At 38.3% G+C, this 22,946-nt stretch overlaps 1 protein-coding gene across 1 annotated transcript; it reads right to left on the bottom strand.

The window, feature by feature from the left end:
* Positions 1–839: 839 nt before the first annotated feature.
* On the bottom strand, positions 840–22,744 carry SUZ12 (SUZ12 polycomb repressive complex 2 subunit; the record flags this gene model as incomplete). The annotated part of the gene is made up of 16 exons (XM_083874354.1): positions 840–3,247; positions 3,556–3,635; positions 4,116–4,314; positions 4,947–5,104; positions 5,741–5,884; positions 6,336–6,427; positions 7,514–7,691; positions 8,421–8,526; positions 9,342–9,444; positions 10,220–10,451; positions 11,801–11,886; positions 13,128–13,177; positions 14,708–14,776; positions 19,467–19,531; positions 19,622–19,668; positions 22,438–22,744. 16 exons carry the CDS (start codon positions 22,742–22,744, stop codon positions 2,902–2,904), a joined length of 2,262 nt encoding a protein of 753 aa, XP_083730480.1. The 3' UTR covers positions 840–2,901.
* Positions 22,745–22,946: the final 202 nt, after the last annotated feature.

Genomic DNA, 22,946 nt, shown 5'->3' with positions numbered 1-22,946 from the left:
CTACATTCAAGACACACTCCAAGCAATGTACACTGAAGGTTAACAATTCACCTAACAGTTTTGAATATATTATTTAATGCACCAAACTAAATACTGAAATCATATTAGGTTCCAGGTTGGGGTTCACAAACCTGTTGTGATCACCAAGTCCAAAACATCATTAAAACCTGCTGTGAGCACACCGAAGGCCAGATCAGGAGGACTGGACAATGTTAGAGACAGGAACACAGTGCCCATGGCAGCCTGAGTTTGCAGAGCCCAGCTGGCACAATCTGTATTTCAGGATCTGAATCCTGTCATGCAAAAAGGTTTCCAGTGTCTGCCACAGTCACTTCTTGGCAATGCAATTCCTGACTTGTCCACAGTACCTGGAGCATCCATCCCCTGCAGTCCCAGGGAAATGGGATTTAAACTGACACTTATTTAAACTTTGCTCCATATAAGCCAAATACTTTGTTAAAATGTCTGAAAAATTAACATCTTGCACATAAAAAAGACACAAATCTTAGTCCTGTAACTGCCAACACAAGCCGTGTTTCATTTGCACTCCTATAAATTCCAGTTCTGCAAAGTAAAGCACAACTTACACCCAGCTCAGGTATTCAAGTTCTACCCCAAGAAAGAAGAATGAAAGTTATTACAATCTGGCTAAACCCCTGGAAATTTATGGAGATACCTTAAATAGAGCTGTAACAAGCTGGCAAAAAGGAGAACACGTATCCAAATTTTAAGTCATGCAGAAGAGAGTTTATAGAGATGCTACTTGAGGTCTCCGCACATGGAATGACTGGACACCCATCATGGCAGATTTCTTATTACTGAACTTCATGTACAAAAGCTGATTTCAAATAAAACATTTAATGAAAAACAATGCTTCATTTAAACAGCTGAACTTGTTTTAGGGATTTTTTTTGAGGGGGATGAGGGTTTTCTTTTGTTTTCACATCTACTGTACCGTTCAAATTCTTTTTAACCAGCCTACATGGCATTTTCCAAGGTACAAATAGAAAAGGCATCTTTATAAATAGAAAACAAGGGGATTTTTTCAGCTTTTATTATAAATTGACATGACATACAAAGTTTACTGAACAGAAGTAATTTCATTACTATTTTTGGGGGGATCACCAACTTTTTGTGCAAACAATGCTAGCCTTCTTTTAAGCATTAAGAGCATAACTGCTTAAGAAATGACATAAGCAATAATTCTAGAACTACATCTCCCCTAAAATAATCTATTTTTTTACATATGTGCACAGCTTTAGCAAATTAAAGCCAGAGAGAAATGCATGATGTACTATTCAGAGGCATAATTAGAGTTTGCTAAAACTCAAGAGAGCTGGCAATTCAAGAAGTTTGTAATGAAAAGCTGCAGTTTCCCTCTTTCCTATTTTGTACACAAAATCAGTGACTAAGAACTTAATACTGGATGACAAATCACATCCACACCATTAGTTAAATAGTCTCACAGTTAAACACATCTTAAGGACCATCAAAATCAGTATTTACATTTTATAAATTTCTGAAGACACCATTAGAAAGCTTATATACCCCTTCAACAAATAGGGAACTGCATCTCATGGTGATGGAATGAAATAAAAAAACAAAAAATACCTGTATTTACAGCAGCATTGTTCCTTTATAAATAAAGATTATGAAAAATGAAATATTTTAAGGATAATAAAAAATTGAGGTGATGTCACTCAACCACAGTGCTTGCTGGAATAAAACCCTTCGGTGCTGATACTGTACCAGTAGTGAAACCACTTTCCATTGGAAAAAATCTGTAAACGTATGCATAAAATGTGTTAACAGCAGTGCAAAACTGCTCAAATATAGTTTAGTCAGCATCTTAGTATCTGTATTGAATACAATACATCACAGAATACTTACATAAGAAGTGCAACACATTTTCTGGTCCAATTTTACAGTGCATTTTTTCCCTCAAGAGTGGCATCTCGAAAGCCAAAGCTAAACCCACGGCCTGGCCCTGCGGTCTGTGCTGGGGCGAGGACTGTTGCGGCGCCCGCAAACAGACATGACGAGGCTCCAGCCTTAGCATGGCACCCCAGGATGGGCAGCCCCAGGCACTGAGGGGCTGCACCCAAATCCTCTCTGTAGCTGTGTAAATGTGTAATAAAAATATAAAGGAGCTAAATGTTCAAGTTTAAAATGGTACACACTGGGCGATCGATACATCGGAATTATCCACAAAACCCAAACTGCTGGTTTAAACCTCAAAAAGCCAAGGTGGGACTTCACTGTGTCTGGAATGTGAAAAGCCAAGGTCTTTCCAAACAGGCACAAGACAAAGGAAGTGCTAAGTTCGCCAACTTTGATAATTTTTAGTGTAGAAAAAACATGATTTATAATTTATGATCAATTGATAAATGATTTCAAATACAAGGATCAAGGTTAAACTGTAAATAGTCAGACGTTATTTTCACAAAAAGCTAACTGGAGAATTTCTAAATAAGAAAAGCAGAAACTGTATCCCAATTCCCTTTCCCTAATGTTTCACAACTTCATGGTAGGAAAAACAGCCAGATACAGATGCAAAAATCTTAATATAAAAACTGTTTTACATATACTTAAATTATGTAAATTCCATAAAGTTCTTAAGACACTAATTACTAAAATTACAAAAAGATTTTTATATTGCTCTTCATGCTCAAACTCTTAGAATATTGTCATTACATCACCAAAACCAATATACATGTAGTACTTGCATAAGTAACTGAATAAAAACCCTGTTTAAACAATATCCTTGTTGAAATCATTTATTTCCATCCAGCAGTGCCTGTTTGGAATCTCTGTATCTCTGTGTGTAATTCTTTATAGAGCTCATGCACCCTAGAATGTCACTTCAATGCTTGTCCGTTGAATGACAATTGACTTTTGACTTCAGAGCTTCTGCTTCTTGCTCTGTTTCGTGACACCTGAGATGCTTTCCACTTCTGAAATCCTCTCTCTCATGGTATTTTCACTGTATCCATTTGCTGTCCCACTTTGTTCCTCAGAAGATTCCTCATCTGTCGGGGAGGCTGATTCTCCTTTCTCCAGCTTCTGCTGCATTTCTCGGAGCCTGGCCACAGCTTTGTCTATGGACATGATGCTGATGAGGTTAAAGTCATGCATGCTGACCAGGTGAAGCATAAAGTTTCGACACAAGTTCTTCTTAATGATTTTTTGTCCATAATTTTCAACAAACAGCATACAGGCATGATTCATTTGATTGTCAGCAATAAACCTGTCAAATAAGAAAGACATCATTACGCAAGCAGAACATTTTCAAAAGGACTCTACAATATGATTTATCAATGTAACTGCAGAGAGCAGCTATTAAACAGACCAATACTTTTTCTTTTCAAAGCCCAAACACTACTAAGCACAAGAACTTCTTTTAAAGCTTGAACTCTCAAAAGCTTATTGCAAATTATCCTTTAATGACCTTTTCCTAAACAAATGAGCCAACTGAATTTTAAGTATTCAGTGAATTGCAATGCAAAATGATCAAATCTATACTATAATTTATATGTATCAAAACTAAGCACATACCCGTGCTTCATAACATGAAGATTCCATAATTTCATCACTTCTTTCTCTCCTTCGTTAACATCAGAAAATTCTTCAATTTGCTGGAGATTGGGAGGAAGTATAGGAAAAGAAACAAACACACCCATCAGAACTGCATATCTGCTGCCAAGTAGCGAGAACATACCCAAAATTCAACTTACACACAAATATATATATAGAAAATTCAGGCTCTGCAGTCAAAAGTTAGAAAAATGTCATTTGATGTAGACACTTTCGATGATAAATTATATCCTTATTATATACAGCCGAAATTGTGTGCTCCTGATTCCAGATCTCCTCTTTAAGGAGAAAAGCAGAGCAACTACAGACAATGAAAACTTGTTCGAACACAAGGGGACTGAACTAAAGGCATACTTGAAAAAAACAAACTTTGATTCCATGAATTTCCATCAACAGCAGTTTAGCAAAATTTTCTGCTCCTAAAATGCAGAATTTTCACAACGTATGCCCAAAATGACTACAGATGATCTTTTAAAAAACACAATCCACTTAAAACAACCTAATACAAAGGGAATAATTACAGTAATGGTTTTCTCCCGAAGCCACTCGGGGTCCTTCTCATCCTCACTGTCCACCTCCATCTCCTGGGGGCGCAGGGGCAGGCAGGTGTCGCTGTGGAAGTAGAGCCGGTTGTGGCCGCTGCTGTACGTCCTCTGCTGCTCCACCTCCCCATCCTCGGACTCCAGGAACTCGGACATGCTCGCTTTCGTGCGCTTCGGCCTGCCAAGGGACAATCACTGCTGTCACCAGCCCGTCAGAGGTGCAAACACTGAGACCTGTCACTGATTAGTGTAAATTATTTTAAGTTCTAGCTTGCAAAAGTGTTAGGAGCAGGGAAGTCTCCAGCAATGAAATAATCCCCATTAAAAACACAACAGCTCCTGCCCCTCCAACTTCACCTTTTGGGGAAGAAGAGTTTTAGGGTAAAGCAGTTTAAGAACTGCTAAATAACCTCTACATTGTTATGAAGAGGTATCTCAGCTGGAAAGATGTAGAAAAATCATGGGTGATGTTATCCTCCTTCAGTTACGTTCTATTTAGTTGTAACAGTGATATTTGGTGCTCTGTATATGCACCTGCAGATTCACAAATCCCCACATTTCACACATCTGGTTTATAGGTCAAAAAATTCTTTACAGAAAGAGTGGCTGGGCATTGGAATGGGCTGCTCAGGGCAGTGCTGGAATTACCATCCCTGGAGGTGTTTAAAAAAGACTTGATGCGGCACTCAGTGCCATGGATTAATTGACAAGGTGGTGTTAGGTCATAGGTTGGACTTGATGATCTCCAAGGTCTTTTCCAGCACAGCTGATTGTGTGACCCACACGCAGAGCCTGTTTGTCAGTCCCTACCTGCAGACCAGGATGTGTGTGATTGGAGTCCTTTTGACGGGCCCGTTGCGGCTGAAGGCGAAGCCGGGCTGGCGGTGGATGTCCTGCGGGTTCCCTGCATAGGATCCATCGTAGCACTCGTTGATGGACACGTCTATCCGAGCACCTTTGGGATGATACTGGAGCACAGGTGCAAATACTCAGCAGACAGTAATGACAATGCACCAAGAGGTTGGAACAAGTAGCCTTTAAATTCTCAATACCTTAAATATCATCTATCAGTACCTTGATATAGCTCTATATCACTCTAAGTTTCCTTTCACAGCACCCAAATAATTTTTAACTCTAGAAGCAGATTACACTAAAGCTTCCTTGTTCTATAGTATTTTACCATTTCATATAAAACCACTCAGAACTAATTAAAAAATTAAGGAAAGTATCAGAAAAAGATTGCTAGCAAGAATATTTCCATATTTCCTAGAGCTTCAAGAGACTTTCAACTCAATATAATTACATTGCTTTTTACATCAAAGAATACATTGATGCAAAAGCAGTAGCTACATTTAGAATTCAGCCTTCAGTGGTCAGCATTATTTAATATATATATTTTTTAAAAAAAGAAAATTAAAACCACAATATTTCTGCTCCGTGTAACAAACACAAACATTCACAGAAAGCAGCTTCTAACCTGTAGATACAGTCCTACAACTTACTAAGCTGGAAACTTAGTAAGAAACTAAGAATCCCTGCATTTGTAGTATCTGTGACAGACTGTACAGAGCTTCATAGTGCTGAACTACAAAATGATTACTTACCACATAATTAAAGATGAATCTGCTGTGGCAGAGTTTCAGATGTTTGAGTAAACTATAGAGTTTCCGACAGTTCAGTGTGCACCAGGGGCAGTGCAAGTCGTCGCGGGCCTCGGTCTGCTGCCTTGTGTTGTTGTTGTAGAGGAACTGATGCAAAAAAAGGAACAGACAGAGCAGAATTAGCACCAAACGAGTTTCATTCATTAACTTCCAACCCTCAAAATCAAGTTGGACTTCCTTGCAGGAGACCTCACAGCTATAGTTAGATCTTGGGAACACTGTATCAGCTCAGTGTATGGAAACACTGGCATTTCAAGATTTTTTTTCCCATTAGAGACCCACCTGTCCCCCTCTAGAAGTCTAACAAGGAATGTCCTTTGTCTTTCAGAACATCAGATCTGCCCCCAGGAAGATTAGTTTTCTAGAACACTTCCAAAAAGAGGAATCTGTGGAATGGCTTTCAGTCTGTGAATCTGAGATTCTTTAAGGCATCCACTAAAATGGCAAATGGAAATTCCTACCCAGTTCCCAAGCAAACATTTTAATTCCACACAATATTTAGATTCTAGATCTTCCCTCTAATGATTATTTTCAATACCTGGTAAAATATTCGCAACTTCTGTCGAGGTTCATTTAACACATCTCTCTCTTTTCTTGTTTGAAGGTCTGTAGGCAAAGATTCTTTCACAGCTGAAAAAAAAAAAATCACACGTAGACACACATTTCTTTGGTACAGAAGAACAAACATTATTTCTTACCCAAGTATGGAAGTTCTGAGAAGGACACTGCTGCTGAAGGAAACAAGCTGCTTGAATGTCCTTTGACATAAGCAGCTTCTACCAGCAACAAGCAAGTCGGGATGCTCACGTTCCTTCACATACCTACAGGCAAACCCACTTCTAACACAAAATTATCTCCACTGTTGGAGAATCATTCAGAGAACTTAAAAATGATCAGGTAAAAAGCAACATTTTTCTTACTCCATTCAAGCAGAGAGTTCTGTATAGCTATAAGGTGGGAAATACAAACCATCCCTGATTTCAGATTGCTGCATTCAAACACATCACTTAAATTCCATTTCAGAAGTTCCACAAGTCCCTTAATTTGAGCTTTACCTGCCAACACAAGGTTCTAATCCAAAGTCACCAACAACTGGGAGTGAGACAAAATAAAGATGACATCTAGGTCAATTTTCCTTCTAGTTTCTATACTGAGCATGAAGTCATACAGGCTGGAATATCCCTCTGGCCAGGCTGGGTTAGCTGTCCCAGCCCCTCGTGTTCCCTGGCCTCTTTGATGGTGGGGTGGTGTGAGAAGCTGCAAAGTCCTTGCCTTAGTCTAAACACTGCTTAGCAACAACTAAAACATCAGTGTTTTCAACACTATTCTCGTCCTAAATCCAAAACACAGCACTAAAGCAGCCAGAGAAAAAAATTAACTCTATTCCACCTGAAACTAGGGCACCTATAAATGCAGAAACTTACAGAACACTAATTGGAGTGAGTAGGACAAACCAGACAATGCCAGAAATCCCAGTGATGGATTTTCCCCAATGTATTTCACAGCAGGATTTACAAGCTTTGTATATAATCACTTCAGTGTTGCCCTGATGTTCAGTTTTTAACCTTAAAAATGTACAAAATATGGGATACAACACAGCCCACTCAGTTTTGCTTTTTCCTGTTAAGAATTACCTGAAGCAGCTGCACCAGTGAGCCATAAGCACACAAGGGTTAAGCAGATGATTATTGAGCAGCAAAATCAAAGTTTGCTTACCTATAGTCTGAGTAGGTTTAACAGAATTGGGCTTGTTTTCTTGAGGGAGACTTTCAGAATTTCGTGTTGCAAGAGGTTTAGCTATAGGAGCTGTAGACTTATCATTTGTGTCTCCTGTCCAACGAAGAGTAAACTGAAGTGTAGGTCCCTGAGAAAATGTTTCAAATGGAGGTAACCTCTGGAGAGTGGGGGAAATAAAAAGAAACAGCAAAAAATAAGTGTCTTCACAAAAACAATCATAAAATATTCATAGAAGGTAGATGTAATTTATTTTAATGCATGTAAGGGCTGATCAGGAGAGTTGAGGTTATAACTGTACTTTTATGATATAATTTGGATCATCTCTGCTTTTTTCATAATTACATGATCATGTTCAGACAAAAATACTTTGTTACCATCTGGAATCTTCATGTTTTTTCTTCAATTACTTACAACTCATACTCTCCCAGAACATGTGAGCATGACTATGTAAGAACATACAGTCACTGCATCACTGAGTGTTGATTCACCTCAGTCAACAACTTCTCTCTTCTCGACCTTTCCTCCTACACTGATACATCCTCTTCTTTTCATCCCTACACTTTACCAGCATTCTCTTAAGGTATGTACATAAGATCACATCTGTCTGGGTTCCTCTATTGTCCCCTTAAATATTCTGTAGTTTGCTCCTTTTTGGTATGTCCAACTCATTAGAATAGCATTTAAACTGCCTGATTTTCTAGGTCAGGAATTCAGAAGTCACTGAAAAGAGACAGCTGCCATACAGTCGTTGACATGTGCTTGTATTAATGATCCAGTGTAGCCAAAGCTTTCTAAACTGAGAGCTAAATTAAAATGTATGTCCATACATTCCCAAAGAATTATTTCCTGTGAAGACAGGTCTCTTGGCCACTGAAACAATCCATACCTTCCCATCCAGAATAGTTTCCCATGTTGCTCTTTTCTTGCTAATGGGACACTCTTCCATTTCCTGCATGGCCACTTCATATTCCCCATCCAGAAGTTGCAAGCGTCTGTTAAGCCCAAATATGTTTTATGTGTAAAAAAGCTCTTTTACTGTTTGTCTATTAAAATGCACTATTTCAGAGTAATCAAATTTCCAAGAACCTAAAGGCATATCTTCAGGCAAATTTATTTGACTAGGTCTAAATTGGAGACAAACATCATCCATAACAAAGAAAAGTGTTAAAGACTAAACCAAAAATATATACATTTTTATGCATTATTTGGTTCTGCTGCAAATCAGTCTCATTAATACAACAGCATGCCTGAGAGTGTCCTTGCTTATCATCACTAGAAAACTATCTAATAGTTCATATCCTGTTTAGCATACTGAAGTTCTCCAGTGGAATTAATAGAAAAGAACAAAATACTGTCAAGACTTCTGAGAAGATACAGATTAGAAAAGGACATTTCTTCAAAAACCAAACTCTTCTCAAAGTATACTTCTAAAACCGTATTTGAATAAATAACCATTCTGTCAGAATTAGTTGGAGCTGGTTTAAGCAGCTTTTTCTTCAAGCTCTGTTTTTATTGATAAAGAAATCATCTAAATACCTACCTCTACCTGGAACCTGCATTCTGCCATGAAAAGAACTCTTATTTTCATGGCCTGTATTTTGGCAGTTGGCACTATGATCCTTTGCGGCACAAACGACCAAAATGTTCATCCATGAAATTTTAAAAACACATAACAAGCCTAAGTTCTTATTGTAAATAACAAATAAAATGTAGCCAAAGACAACCTACACTGTAACAAAGAACATATGAAGTGTATTATCAATTTTTTCATGATTAATAGAAGCTATATTTGTTTTTCCAATATTACCTGTTTTTATCAAATACAGTCATTTGTGCAACAAATGTCTTTTCCCCATCTTCACGGTTTGAAGAGTTTCTTTTTCTTCTAGCTGGAAGCTCCTCATTGACATCTGCATATAAGAAATATGGAATTCAAATCATTATATAAGCAGAGATTCAAAAGATCCAACAGTCTCTATGCACTCACAAATATAACTGGCTGTTGATTTTGTCAGATGTGCCACACAACAGAGAAGGACAATGCAATAAAAGAGTACTTAGCTTAACAGTAATCATATTTTAGGTATGTTCTCATGTATTTATAATTTCATTGTATTATTCTGTCAGCATAAAGAATTTGGGATTTGATCTTCCTCCTCTTGTGGCTATAAAATAGTGAGAAATAAAGTTTTTCATTCTACATGTACTCTCCAAGGCTGTAATGTTTGTGTTATAACACATCTCAACAGGATTAAGAAAATAGCTTTTAAAATTTTGTTACTGAGGTATTTTTCTATTGGCTTGTCATTTAGTTTTGCTGAGAAACACTGATAGCATCACTGACAGTGAATCAGTAATGACCAACCAGTGTTGGCGGAGGAATAATGACACCCTCAGTGAAAACACGGCTCTCTTGAACTGCCCACCCTCTATCAGTGTTGCCTCACACCTTTCAGCATCACGTTAGTAACAAGTGGCATTAAATTTACACAAAACCAGAAGCACAATTTCTAGCTACCAGCTGAATTTCAGCCCCATCTCAAAAGAAACTGCAAACAAATAAAAGCTGAATCACTCAGTTATTACTGGCCCTTGTCACAGTGTGACCCACACTGCTTATCAAGTCAACTCCAAATGTGCCCACAAAATAAACCTTGCAAAATCATATTTAAAGGCCGAAGTTACCAATGTTTTCATTAGTTTCGCCATTGATCAGTCCATTAAATTCTCTCCTTCCCGGGCGAGTGACTCTGAATAACAATGAGTAAGACTTCACCATATGGCTGTTGCTTGGTTCAAACTCATTGCTGGAAACTGCAAGTGATGGGAAGTTGCCTGGTTTTATTTGGCTGAGGTCTGGGTTTAAAGGCACCTGCTTTTTACCTGTAGGAACCTGTCTTATCGGACAACTGACATCCTGCAGCAAAACAAGAAACAGAAGGTTCAGGTTTTTAGACTTCAAAGTAAAGACATTAAGTATTTAAACTGATGTAGTTTCTGAGCTGTATTTGTTCTGCCAACTTTTGAAAATAAGCCTTACAATAAGCCTTGTAGCAGATATAAATAAAAAATCTGGAACAACCCCAGATTTTAAATGCAAACCCAGATATTTATAAGTGTACATAAAACTGGCATTCTACAACCCCTTCTGGCAGCAGCCATCTTTCTCTATATGATTAAAATAACACTAACATGAGGCACTTAGAAAGATTGTAGAACAGTCATTAATACTAATTTAATTCTATTTACCTAAAGAAATTAAATGTTTTGGTTATATATATATTTTTTCAAGGGCTTCCTATTTTCTCCTTGCAATATTCAAAGTGCACTTTGTGCTATCTGTGAGATAAAGAACCACTTACCTGGGATTTGTTATATTCAGCTACCTCTCAAAGAGATCATTGAACAATGTGTAGAATTGGGAAAACAAGACAAGATGGCCTAAATATGAAACTTGCAGCAAAACATTTGGAATAACCATTAGCACCTCCTGGTCTCACCACATTTATCCATACTGTAACAATTAACAAAACTGGCTAGAAACAGTACTAATTCTTAAAAACCTGTCAAATAAGCCTAACATTAGGGAAGAACATACAGCTCTGACTGCAAATCTTTCCCTTTCTGCTTAAAACTTAAAAGCATTACTGAGCCTCCCATATTCTCATAGTTGGGAAGGTAATTTGCCAACTGATGTGAAATAAGCACAGCTACAACTGCAAGCAAATTCAAAGATGCTTTAAAAATAAATATAAAACCTCTTATGATTCACAGCAGCTAAAATCTGCAATAATTGAAATCAAAGTGAAAAACAGAAAAAAGCAAGGAAAAAGACAAGAGTTGGCAGATGACTGAGGAATTCAAAACAATTACAGTTTACTCCTTTTTACTCCTAAAGTCTGAAAGGCATAGGCTACTTCATGATTTTGGATTGCCTGGTTTCCTTAAGCCTCTGGACATTACAACAGAATGAACACTTTAATGATATGACACACAAAAACTGAGGTAAAACCAGAAGTGACTGAAGTTCAAAATGAGTGGGTGTGATTTATAAGCTGAATTCAATCAATGAAGTTGAATGTTTTTTAAAACTAATTTCCCTTAAAGCAGTGCAAAATCTAATAGAAAACTTGAATATATTAGTTCTTAAATTTAAAAGCTAATTGCAGCAGAATTATCACTATAAGGCAGTGTTACTCAAGTATGTCAGAAGCAGGTAAACATTTTGCTTTAATGTATATTAATAATTTGTCAGATCATTTTTACCTTTCGTTTCTTGTGGCAAACTTTCACCAGCAGTACTTCCAGAGTTACAGAATTTTGTTCATTCTCTGAGTTTTGTGATGGCTTATCTAAACAGAAAAGTATTTTAAGTCTGAAAAAGTAAAGATCTATTCAATGATATAAATCCATCTGTAATTACTTTTTAACCACAGGCACCTCCCAGGTACAAACACCTCTAACCACAACAATCTTAGTTTCAACTCTCCCCAAACTTACTACAAATTTCCATTTGCGAATATATCCTAATTATTCTCATATAAGCCTATTAAAAGGCACAGCTGATCTCCAAAGTTAAAAAAAACCAAGCTTGTTACCTTTTTATAAAAGAGAAAAAAGTAATGGGTAGATTCAAGGACTGTTAGAATACACTAATTACAGATGCGTCAAATTATTTCTGTCAATTTTTTTTTTCCTTTGCAGCTTGCAAACCTGAAATTTGGGGTTAAGATCTAGATGCTATCAGATAGAAAAACAAAACAAAATTACACCACCCCCCCCTTAAATATTATGCCAGGCTAAATAAATGCACAATAGCTGTTAATGGACGAACTTGGAAAAAAGTCTCAGAAAATAAGACTTTCTTTCAGAGACTGCATAATAAATTTCCTAGAGCCTGGAGTCTTCAAGGCAGCTGCTGCCAGTGGTGTGATCAGCAATGGCAACCAAAATATTAGAAATATCATTTTTAATGGACAAACAGCTTTTGCTCTCAGAGCAACAGAACTCTTCATTCTGGTCGAGGAAGTCCAATATTCTGATACTGAGAGACAAATCCTTATGTGCTTGAAAGACACCATGGAATGACTTCAAGTCACTAAAATACGATTTCCATGGCTTTTATAATTGTTAACATGGACTTTCCTTCATTTCTAGACTCAACTTGACAAAATTGTCTTATACTTCTATTTTAAGGTAGAAACCACTTAATCTTCCACCTATTGGAGGGCTGTGGGGTTTTTTAAAGCTACTTCAAACAGCAAAGACACACTCCCAGAAAATCACATTCTTGGGGAAAGAATCACTTTCCTCAAGGTCTGTTTCAGTTTGAATGGATGATGGCTTGAAGTATTTCTCAAAATCACTGTTTTGACTAAAACCCTGAAGGCTTATCTTCTTAACATCACAATTACACTACAACATTTCTAAAGCACTACTGAATTATAAGTAATGAGACAAGCTGAACAAGTAAATTAAAATCTGCATCCAAACAGCAGAGAGTAAAAACATTCAAATATTCCCCTCTCAGATCTCTACTAATTTCAAAGGTGTTATACAAATTAACAGTGGAATGAATTAATTGGAAACATACCATTTTTATGGAAGAACCCAGTAAATGTAAGTTGCAAATGAGCAGACAAGCTAAACAGAAGGAAAAAAAAAAGGAAATGTTAGAACAAGTAAGTGTTTTCTTCTCACAGCAACCACTTCACTGATGCTCAGTACAGAACTCTAATGATTCAGTCCATCATTTTAACTCAGAAACTGCTGGGATACAGCAGCTGATGCAGAATTGACACCAGCTTTCTCTTTACAGACTCATTCTCTCTGTGTACTTTATGATTTGATACGTTAAAAAAAATTTAAACACTGCAGTAGAGGGGCACTGCCTGAAGACAGATCTTGCCTTCACAGGAAGGCAAATACATTTGTTGGACAGTCATCAGCAGCAGAGTTCAGCTTTGGTGGAGATTTTCTAGAATTTCACCCTGAACCACAGGCTTGGTGTAGATTAAAAGAAAACCAAACCAGTAAGTTTTTTAAGATCAGTAATGAGAATCTTTACTGCACCTTTAGAAATAAATACTATCAGTTACATCAAGTCCATATCATTCATAACATATGCCATCAAAATAATAATTGCATCTGTTTTGTTTCACATACTAGACTATTCTGCTGACTGTAGACCCATCTTATTTCAAATCGTAAAATTCAGGGCATATTTCCACTTAAAATCAAGTATTCATAAATCTAGATTTAAAAAGGTCCCAAAACCACATAGTATTTCCAAAGTACACCTTGAACAAAATACAATCTGCCCTACTACACCAGCAGACACAATTTTATTCACCTTCTTCTCAGGCAGATACAACCTGACACTCCACACTTATTTTTAAACACAAACATTCTCAAGAGCTCTGAAATGATCAACAGAAGTGCCCAACAGCTCAAGAATTCAAAGGATTCTATCTATACCAACTTGCATTTCATCCATTTTACTTTTCCACACTAAAGCACATTTTTGATAGTTTTGAAAGCACAAAAACCAACACACACAAATCAATGTTGTATGTTGTTTCAACCAAGCAACTAACCACAATATATGGAGCAAAATATAATTAAGAAAAATAATATACAGTAAATCCATAAAACCTCTTAGAACACAAAATGTTTAAGTTTGTTTCAGATTACACTGTATTTAGCACAGCTGTCTCTGAAGTAGTCTAATGATTTGCAAACACAGTGGGAAAAGGATAAGTTAAAAATAGCAAGGATACAACAACATAAACTCCAAGTAATAAAACTTTGTATTTTCCCAAATCCACTTCATTTTTTTATTTTCAATTTCAACACACACAGATTACTTATTGATGTGACTGACACTCTCAAAAACAAAGTGAAGGCAAATACCTATTTGAGGTTTCTATACAGGTTTTAAGAGATGCCACAACAAATACTGAAAGTTTATCCCAATATTGCTTTTCTCCAAGTTAAGCGACCAGCATACATACATTTTAAGATTCTGGAAGCAAGATTTCAAACAGCACTGCCTTGCTTTGAGTAATGACTCTTTATCACTTGCACTTTATCAGTCAAAGGGACTTTTGATTCAGCCCATGCACGTACTCATTTGTACCCACACACATAAATAATTATGCAGCAGGACAGTACCTGTGAGATTCTTGTTCTCCCTTCATTTTCTCTACTTTTGATAACATGTCATCTACTTTGAATGTTTTCCTGTGAAGAAAAAGTAAAAAGAATAGTTTTACACAGCCACTATATCCACAACTCAGAGCAAGAAAATGTCTTCAGCTTGAGCTTGGACTTGATTTTCCACGTAAAACTGTCTATATATACCATTTTAGCCTTCTCTTCAGAAAACACCCTTTAGACACATATATACTTTTTTAAACCTAGTATCATGCCTGTGTTATAAGGGACACAACTGCTTCTCAAGCAGTATCAAAAATAATACAATGAAGTAAATCCAGACCTGCAACAGTCATCCTACAGCTCCTAAGAAGTTTCATTTAATAGCAACATATTGAACCCCTTGCAGTGAACATGTTTAACCATATTTCAGCTTTGTCAAAGAAAATCTTCCTGTTTTACTGACATTTATACATACCAGGAATTGGCATGTCAGCCCCTCCATCATTACTATTTTAATCTTTATCACAATGAAAAACACTTAAAATCTTGTAGGACAAAAGAGTTAAAAGCCTAATTAAACCCCTTATTTCTCCACATATTTCTATTAAATGGACACAATGCAAAGAGCAATGAATGTGGAAGCTACCTCTGAGAAACTCACAGGAAACAGGGGACGATACAACCAATGACAACAATGTCATAGAGAATAATCACTTCAAATCTTTCCTCTCTGTAATTCTGACATCAGTCTGTTCATGCTCATATGTTCAGCCTGTTCTACCATACATACAATCTCATGTTCTTTGCTAAATAAAGCTCACTCATGAGCAGAAGTTATTCAACATGTTACAGAACAGTCTCTCTCAATTTTTCATTAATCCAAGTTAACACTTGGATCTAGATGCCCACAAAATTGCATTTGACTACAGTGACAATGCAAGATGCAAAGGCACCTTTCCTTTACATTTATGGCCTTAGAGAAATGGAGTAAGAAGAACATAAACGATTGCTATACACTGGATTTCTTGCAGAGGGAACAACACCATGCTCTGGGGAAGTGGGAAGCATTTGTCTACAGAAATACCCTGACTGAAGAAACACTGATGTCACTCTGTCCACAGTCAGCATGTAATGCTCGTGAATGATTGAGTTACACATCACATGGTGATTAAACAGCAACACTGGGCAACAAAAACTACAGGGCTGCGCTCAGATAACAAGGAGAAAAACAATTATGATTTGTGTAGTAAACAATCATTGATTCAAAGCTCTACTCAGCCCAGGAGTCACACATATGAGACTGAAGAAGTGACTCACCTACACTAAAACGTCGGATTGTTAAAATGAACATTGCAGTGCTCGATTTTAAAGCAAGAAATGTTAAGAACAGAGCAATTTGTTTAAAGTTCAGATTCTAAGGTAACTGTTCTGCAGCCACTGTTCTGCAGAACAGGTTTTGAGGACTTTCTCCAAACTGAGGAATTGCTTAAAACAGATTTAGATCAAAGTTATGTCATGAGCAGAATATGAGCTAAAAACCAGCTTAGAGACAAACATGATCCCACAATGGGGGAAATTTAACAATCTTTCATAAGATATACTAACATCTGACACAACCTGTATTTAGTATGTGACCATTATTGATCCATAAAGAACAGTGCCACAACCTTTGCTAAATCCAGACTCAGATTAGTCAAAACAAGAGAGCACTCCTTAAAAAAAAAAGTCTTTCAGAGACACTAAAAATAGCAACCAATAAAAATTTTTGCCTTTGAAGTTAACTTGTAAGAGCAGAAATTCCTTTAAAAAGAATTTATGTTACCATGTTCCCATGCAAAACAGACAAAATTAAGTTTTTGTAATAACCATCCCTCACACTTATGATTTTCAAGACAGCATGTACTTGTGTAACAAGTATGTGCATCTTGTACATTCCTTTCTCCACCCACTCTTATTCCAGACAAGAAAAGCAATAATTAGCAAAGTATTAGAAGTCACAATATAGCATGCCATTATTTTGCCAATAAATAATATAATTATTCCTTTATCCAAATATTGCATGTGAAGCATACTATTACTAACTTATTTCCAACACCATCATTTGCTCTAATAATATCCTGACACCTGAAGACAGACCCAGAGACACAAAGTGCAATTCAGCTCTCCATCAGCTGACCAAAGCCCATCACCTCTCCAACAAGCAGCAACTTCAACACCTTTTCAGCCAGGTTGACACATGCCCATTAATATTCCCTATGACCATTCTCCTATGCTCTAAGCATTCGAGGTCTTCTAAACGCTTTCTCAGTATTAAACACGTGAAGCAATATCAATAATTTCCTGGTAAAAAATGCAGTTTTAGTTCCCTACCTCCACGTGGTAAGTCTGTCTGGCATTTTTCTCAGACTACCACAGAGCTGGAGATAAAAGATGTGGAGCCAGAGTTACTATGCTTTAAGTAAGATCTACTAAGTTTGGAGATCAGTTCTTTATATTTTACTTACGATACTGTTTACTGAAATGGCAATCAAAACAACTACCAACAATTTAACAATGGGAATATTTAGGAGTTCCAGGGGAATAAATAACGTACTTGTATATCCACATAAGCAGGCTAACAGTGCTGCAGTTCCAGAAAAGACTTCTTTGCAAAGAGAAAGAACTCTACTAACACTTTCACTGTAGTGAAATGAGAATACAGACTTTTCTTAATATAAACCTCAAGATGATCTTCTCTAGTTCAGATATTTTCTCTCTTTTAAAGTTCCTTTTTCACCAAAACAAGAAGATCATAGACCTTAACTACTTGTGTTGAATAGTGATTCAGGTCTTGTGCATATCTGTAAGTATTTAGCAGCACAGATCAGCAAAAAAGATCCTGCTAATCCCCCTCAGGAAGTGCAGTTAAGACTCTTTTGCCAACCTCTAAGCCCAAACTACCTTTAAATTACAACTTCTGTGGTTTTAAGTAGGCTGAAAGAGAAAGGCCACAGTACCAACTGAGCATGGAAAGAGCAGAGGGAACCCAGGGGAAACACACTTCACAATTACTTTCTGCCTTTTTCCCTTTCAACTATGCTTGCTCGCTTCTGTTGCATTATTGTGTTTTTATAAAGAAAACATACTGAAATGTTTTATTTAATCTTCCTAATGACAAGCATGATTTCAGTAAGTCAGCATTGTCAGAACTATTGAAAGAAGCAGCTGTAATCTGTCTGCTAATAGAACACCTCCCAACTAAACTCAGGGTTCTAAAACAAAGTGTTAAGGGAACTGGTAAAATGTTTCAAACAGAAACCAAGCATTACTTGTGTAGCTGAATCAACTGGAAATTGGAACAGTGGATAACAATGCACAGGCAAAGAATTGTCTCTTGCTTCCCAGCAAGCACAGCAGATCTCCAACAGAACACTTTCAGGTAACATACACACTTCAATCAATAACGAATTAATCTAAGTTATAAGCAAGAACTTACTATAGTACAATTCTAGTTAGAAAAACCAAACAAAACTAAACCACAAAAACTGAAACAGCCTGAAAAGAATTTCTTAAATATTTTTTCTAACTCACTTTAAAATATGCAAAAAATTAATTTTGGTAACTTTTGTAAGAAAAAGTAAGCTGCAACTTCAAGTTAAAAAAAATAATAAAGCTGATCATTACGTGTTCTAAGTACCTGAACTTGTCTGTTATGGATTCAGTTTTAAGGAAGTTATATTGTGCCATTAAAACCCATAGAGGAACATTAAACAATATCCAAGAGATCCAATAATGCCATAAGCAGCTCCTTTAATTTAAATAAAAATATGCAAATTCTATTGATCAACAGATCATGCAAATATTACCTCCCTGAGATATAAATAGGAAGTTTAAACTAGAATTGTCTGCATAATCACATTTTGTTGCATATTTGCTGTACTTAAGTCCCACGGCAACTGTTCCTAAGCGATAAGAACTTCGGTGCTAAAATATTTTAAACTAAATGTTCAGGTTACAAAAGAAGTCTAAACTGTAACAAAGGATTTTCAGTGAAGGGGAAGTAACTGGAAGGGCCTTGTGATTCTGCTAATAAATAATGTACACTGCACTTGTCCCCTCTGCAGTGTTTCTGTGTTTTCAGGTCCTCTGACAGGCAGCTGTTGCACTTCACATGACAGGAATGACTATTTTGCAGTATCAAAACTGAAGCCCATGTGTATCTCTCACGTGTATCCAGTTCAGAGCAACCTTTTAAAAGTATTTTCTGGAGTTCTTCTAAAATACTATAAATAGACCTGCTTTATTTTCCACCTTTTAAAATAACTACCAAATAATTGCTGGATTCTCTCAAGACTAATTAACAAAGCAATAGTTTTGTATTTGGGTTTTGGTTTTTTCGAAAACAAGTGGTTAGTTTACAGTTTAAAATACCATCTTTCATATGATTATGATTGAGCACCATTGATGATTACAAGTGCAGGGATGTAACAGTTTTCTTTGGTATTTTTTATTAAGTTCTTCTCTCAAACAGAAAACAAACACGGGTAAATCAGTTAGGATTCTGCAGATAGTTCTCCACATTTGAATACTCCCAGGATCCACAGAAATCACAAGGATAAAGCTACACATACACTTAACATTGCAAAAAAATCTCTTAGGTCTCAGAAATCAACTGTACACTGAAGTCTGCATTTTAAAGTTCTTCAAAAAGAAAACAGGAGGCCACCCTCCACTGCTTTTTGGACTTCTGCTACTTGGTGAACATTTTAGGATTACTTTACAAAAACAATTTTACCTTTTGATATTTGTTCGGGAGTTTCTGTGGGACATGTAAGTGAGAGTTCTGTGCAAAAATATTGGCTGCAGGGAGGAAAAAATAGAAAATGGTTATGCTTTAATTAAAATTTTCTACAAGTGCAAAGTAAAGGAGTGATAAAACCAATTACTCACTGCTATTAGATTCCGGGTACGTAGAAATCTGTATATCTGTGTTGGTTCTAAGAAAAAGGAACACATGTTATGCAATATAATTTATACCTGCAGTAAGACAGTCTTGTAATGAGAAAAAGTATCTAACTTAGTATGGCAATTACTTTGAAACAATTATCACAAAAGCCATTAAGTGAAGCATCACAATGTCCAAATAACTCCAAGTTACCACATTCAAGGTCACCTCACCACCTCTACAACACGAAGCAACTTCTTGTCTAAGGTGCCACAAACCAGGGATCACAACTCAACTCTGATTGCTCTTGCTTTCCAAAATGTGTTTCTTACAGGCTTTATGTCATTAAAGGGCAGAAAAAATAGCTCAACATATAACCTACGGTCATATAGGTAAATTTTCTTCATGAAGTTAATGAACACATCTGCTACGATACCAAAATAGCACAATAAATTTACACAGTCAGACAATGTGGATTCTGATTGCTTTACACTTCTGACAAGTACCAAGGTCACTTACAGCAGGTACTGAAACAAGAACAGGAACTGTCAGTTGACTATGATCCACTATGGATCATTCTAAGGTGGGAAATTAACATTGTTTTGAGTAAAGCAACTACTATTTCCAACTGCAAAAGGAGAGAAAATAATTCAATTGTTCACAAAATGGACACTAAAGCACAGCATCATCTCAAACATGTCTGAGAATCAACATTCAAAGGATCAAGACTTGCCTACAGACGAGGAGGACCTTCAGTTTAGTTTTAACCAATTAAGTCAAGACAAGAAGGATTTTGTCTGGATGAGGCTATTTCTAACAAGAATTCCAAACTAAAGTGAAATACACCGTATCTACACTGAAATAAAAGTCAACTATACTAAGTAACATCAGCAAAAAACTTCTACATGACTTGATAATACACGTCAAGTGGAGAGAAAAGAAGAGACAATGTATTGATGTCCACACTAAGGCTGGCAACACTCCATTCCCCGCATAAAGAAAACAACATTTTAAAGAAATACAAAATTTTCTTTTCATATGACTGCGAAACATTTATTTCAAACAGCTGGAAATCTTATTGTGTGGAATTCTGCAAATAGAAGTAGAAAAGGACAGTTTTTAATATCCTTCACCCCTTTTTAAAGGTATGATTCAGCCTTATTTCTACAGTTACGAACATAAGACCCCATAGAACACATAATTAAAGAGATGTATTACTCTTAGAGAAGGAAGTCTTAAAATTATCACAGTATTTCCTTTTAGAAGCCTGGTGAAAGCCAGTGAAAATCTACTTAATGCAAATTATCACAATAAAATCTGTATTTTTCAAATCAAGATAAAAGAAAGAAATTAAGATATGTGCACCTTGCCACAAAGTGAAATACAGAGCAGTCACAACTTTGAAAAAGACATCCCAGATTTTTCAGTCTCAAAAACCCCATGACATAATTATAATTTCTTAATGTATGAAAACATTAAGTTACATTCACAAGGATGTAATTTCATTTAAAGGCAAGGCATTGCTGCTTCAACATTAGTTTTCCCAAGTGGAAAAATTCTGAAACACATTCTTGAACCTGCAGAGAGACATATGTCTCACAAGTCTGTATTACTCAGCAAAAGCTTAAAATAAATCTTTTATCTTTTCCTAGCATATGACCTTGAAAAGGGACAAAAACAGTCAGGAAGAATGTGATTCAATATTACACACGTTAGGATTTTTTAAATCCAGTATTTACTCACTGCAGTTTTCCCACGATATTCGCACTACAAGGTTAACATATTATGTATATATATGTATGTTTATCTACACTGTATCCTCCTCCTGACCCCCCACCTGCTCAGCTCTCTGTTTCCCTTGTCTGACACACTGAGCCACGGGCAGAAGAATTTTTTCCACCTCGGGCACTGACACCGAGAAAAGCTCTTAAAACTCAAGTCTGCCACTTGACCCATTTGCAGCGCAGTATTTATTGAACACAGAGTGTTATTAAAAGGACTGAGACTCAAACGGCCACACATTATTCGAGACTACACCAAAAACTCCAACACCGTCACCGTCTACAGCAAATGTGAGCATTGACAGCACCAATCCCAAAACAAGATCATGTCTTCAAGTAGGGCATTAAAGACTCCCTTCAAATCCTGGCAACTGCACAGAAATCTTTTAGTGCAACTTAAGTTTCCTGCTACGCTGTGCTTTTAAACCAGATTTCCACAAACAACTTTCTGGTGAATTCAGGGGAATTCTCCTCCTGAGTGGAAATGCCACAGGGGGGATGCCTGGGTCGCAAAGGTGAATTTCCGATATAAAACCTCGACTACGTGAAAATTATTGCCGAACAAAGAAAAACCAAGTACCGTGAACTCTTAATCGCGTCCTGCCCCTGCAAAGGGGCTCAAACGGCAGAGGCCAAAGAGGAAAGGGCCCCCTCGCCCCTCACTGCCCAGAGCCTCCAGGGGCTGCTGGAGGAGGGAAGGGAACCAGCCGCTCCGAAAGGCTGATGGGAAGTGCTACTGAGAACCAAGTTCATCGCTGGGCGCGGGCACACACACACACACACCCTCGCCCTCCGCCCCGCGGGCCCCGGGCGCCTCTCGCCTCCCTCCCGCACACCGGCCCCGCTCCCCGCGCTTCCGCCCGGGCCCCGCCGGCCCCCGCCTCCCCCGGCCCCGCTCCCTCCCTCCATCCCCCGACCGTGTTTACCCCCGGAAGCCCCTGCTCCCCGCAGCCCTCCCCTCCTCCTCCCGCCCTTTCCGCGGCGGCCCGGGCCGGTCCCGCCGGCTCGGCCCCCACTTCCTCCGGCGACCCGGTGCTCACTCTCAAAGGCCTGAAGAAAGAGGTCGTGGTCGGCCTGGATCTGCTCCATCTTCGGCTTCTTCACGGGGGGCAGCGCCGCTGCCGACGCCGCCGCTGCCGAGGAGGCCGAGGAGCCGCCCGAGTACCCACTGCCTCCTCCGCCGCCGCCGCCGCCGCCCGCGGCACCGCCGGATTTGCCGCCGGGAGCCGCCGCCGCGGCGGAGCCCCCGAACCCGCCGCCTCCTCCGCCGCCACCTCCTCCTCCGGCGGCGCCGCCAGCGGAGCCCGAGCTGGGCCCCGCTCCTCCACCGTGCTTCTGAGGAGCCATGGGGGTGGCCCCAGGCGGGCCCCGGCGGGACGGAGACCGAGCGGGGCGGGCAGGGCCGGCCGGGGCGGGTGCGTGAGGCGGGGGGGGGACGCGCCGCGCTCCAACTCCGCCAAGTCTCCTCCGCCCCGCTCCCCTCACAGCGCCGCGGCCGCCGAGCCCGACCGCCGCCGCGCGCCCGCCCCCCGCGTGCGCCCATTGGCCG

Source organism: Zosterops lateralis, assembly GCF_965231275.1.
Source record: "Zosterops lateralis genome assembly, chromosome: 18".
NCBI lineage: Eukaryota > Metazoa > Chordata > Aves > Passeriformes > Zosteropidae > Zosterops > Zosterops lateralis.
Note: the sequence above shows the minus strand (reverse complement) of the source record. Positions and strands in the feature narration are given on the sequence as shown.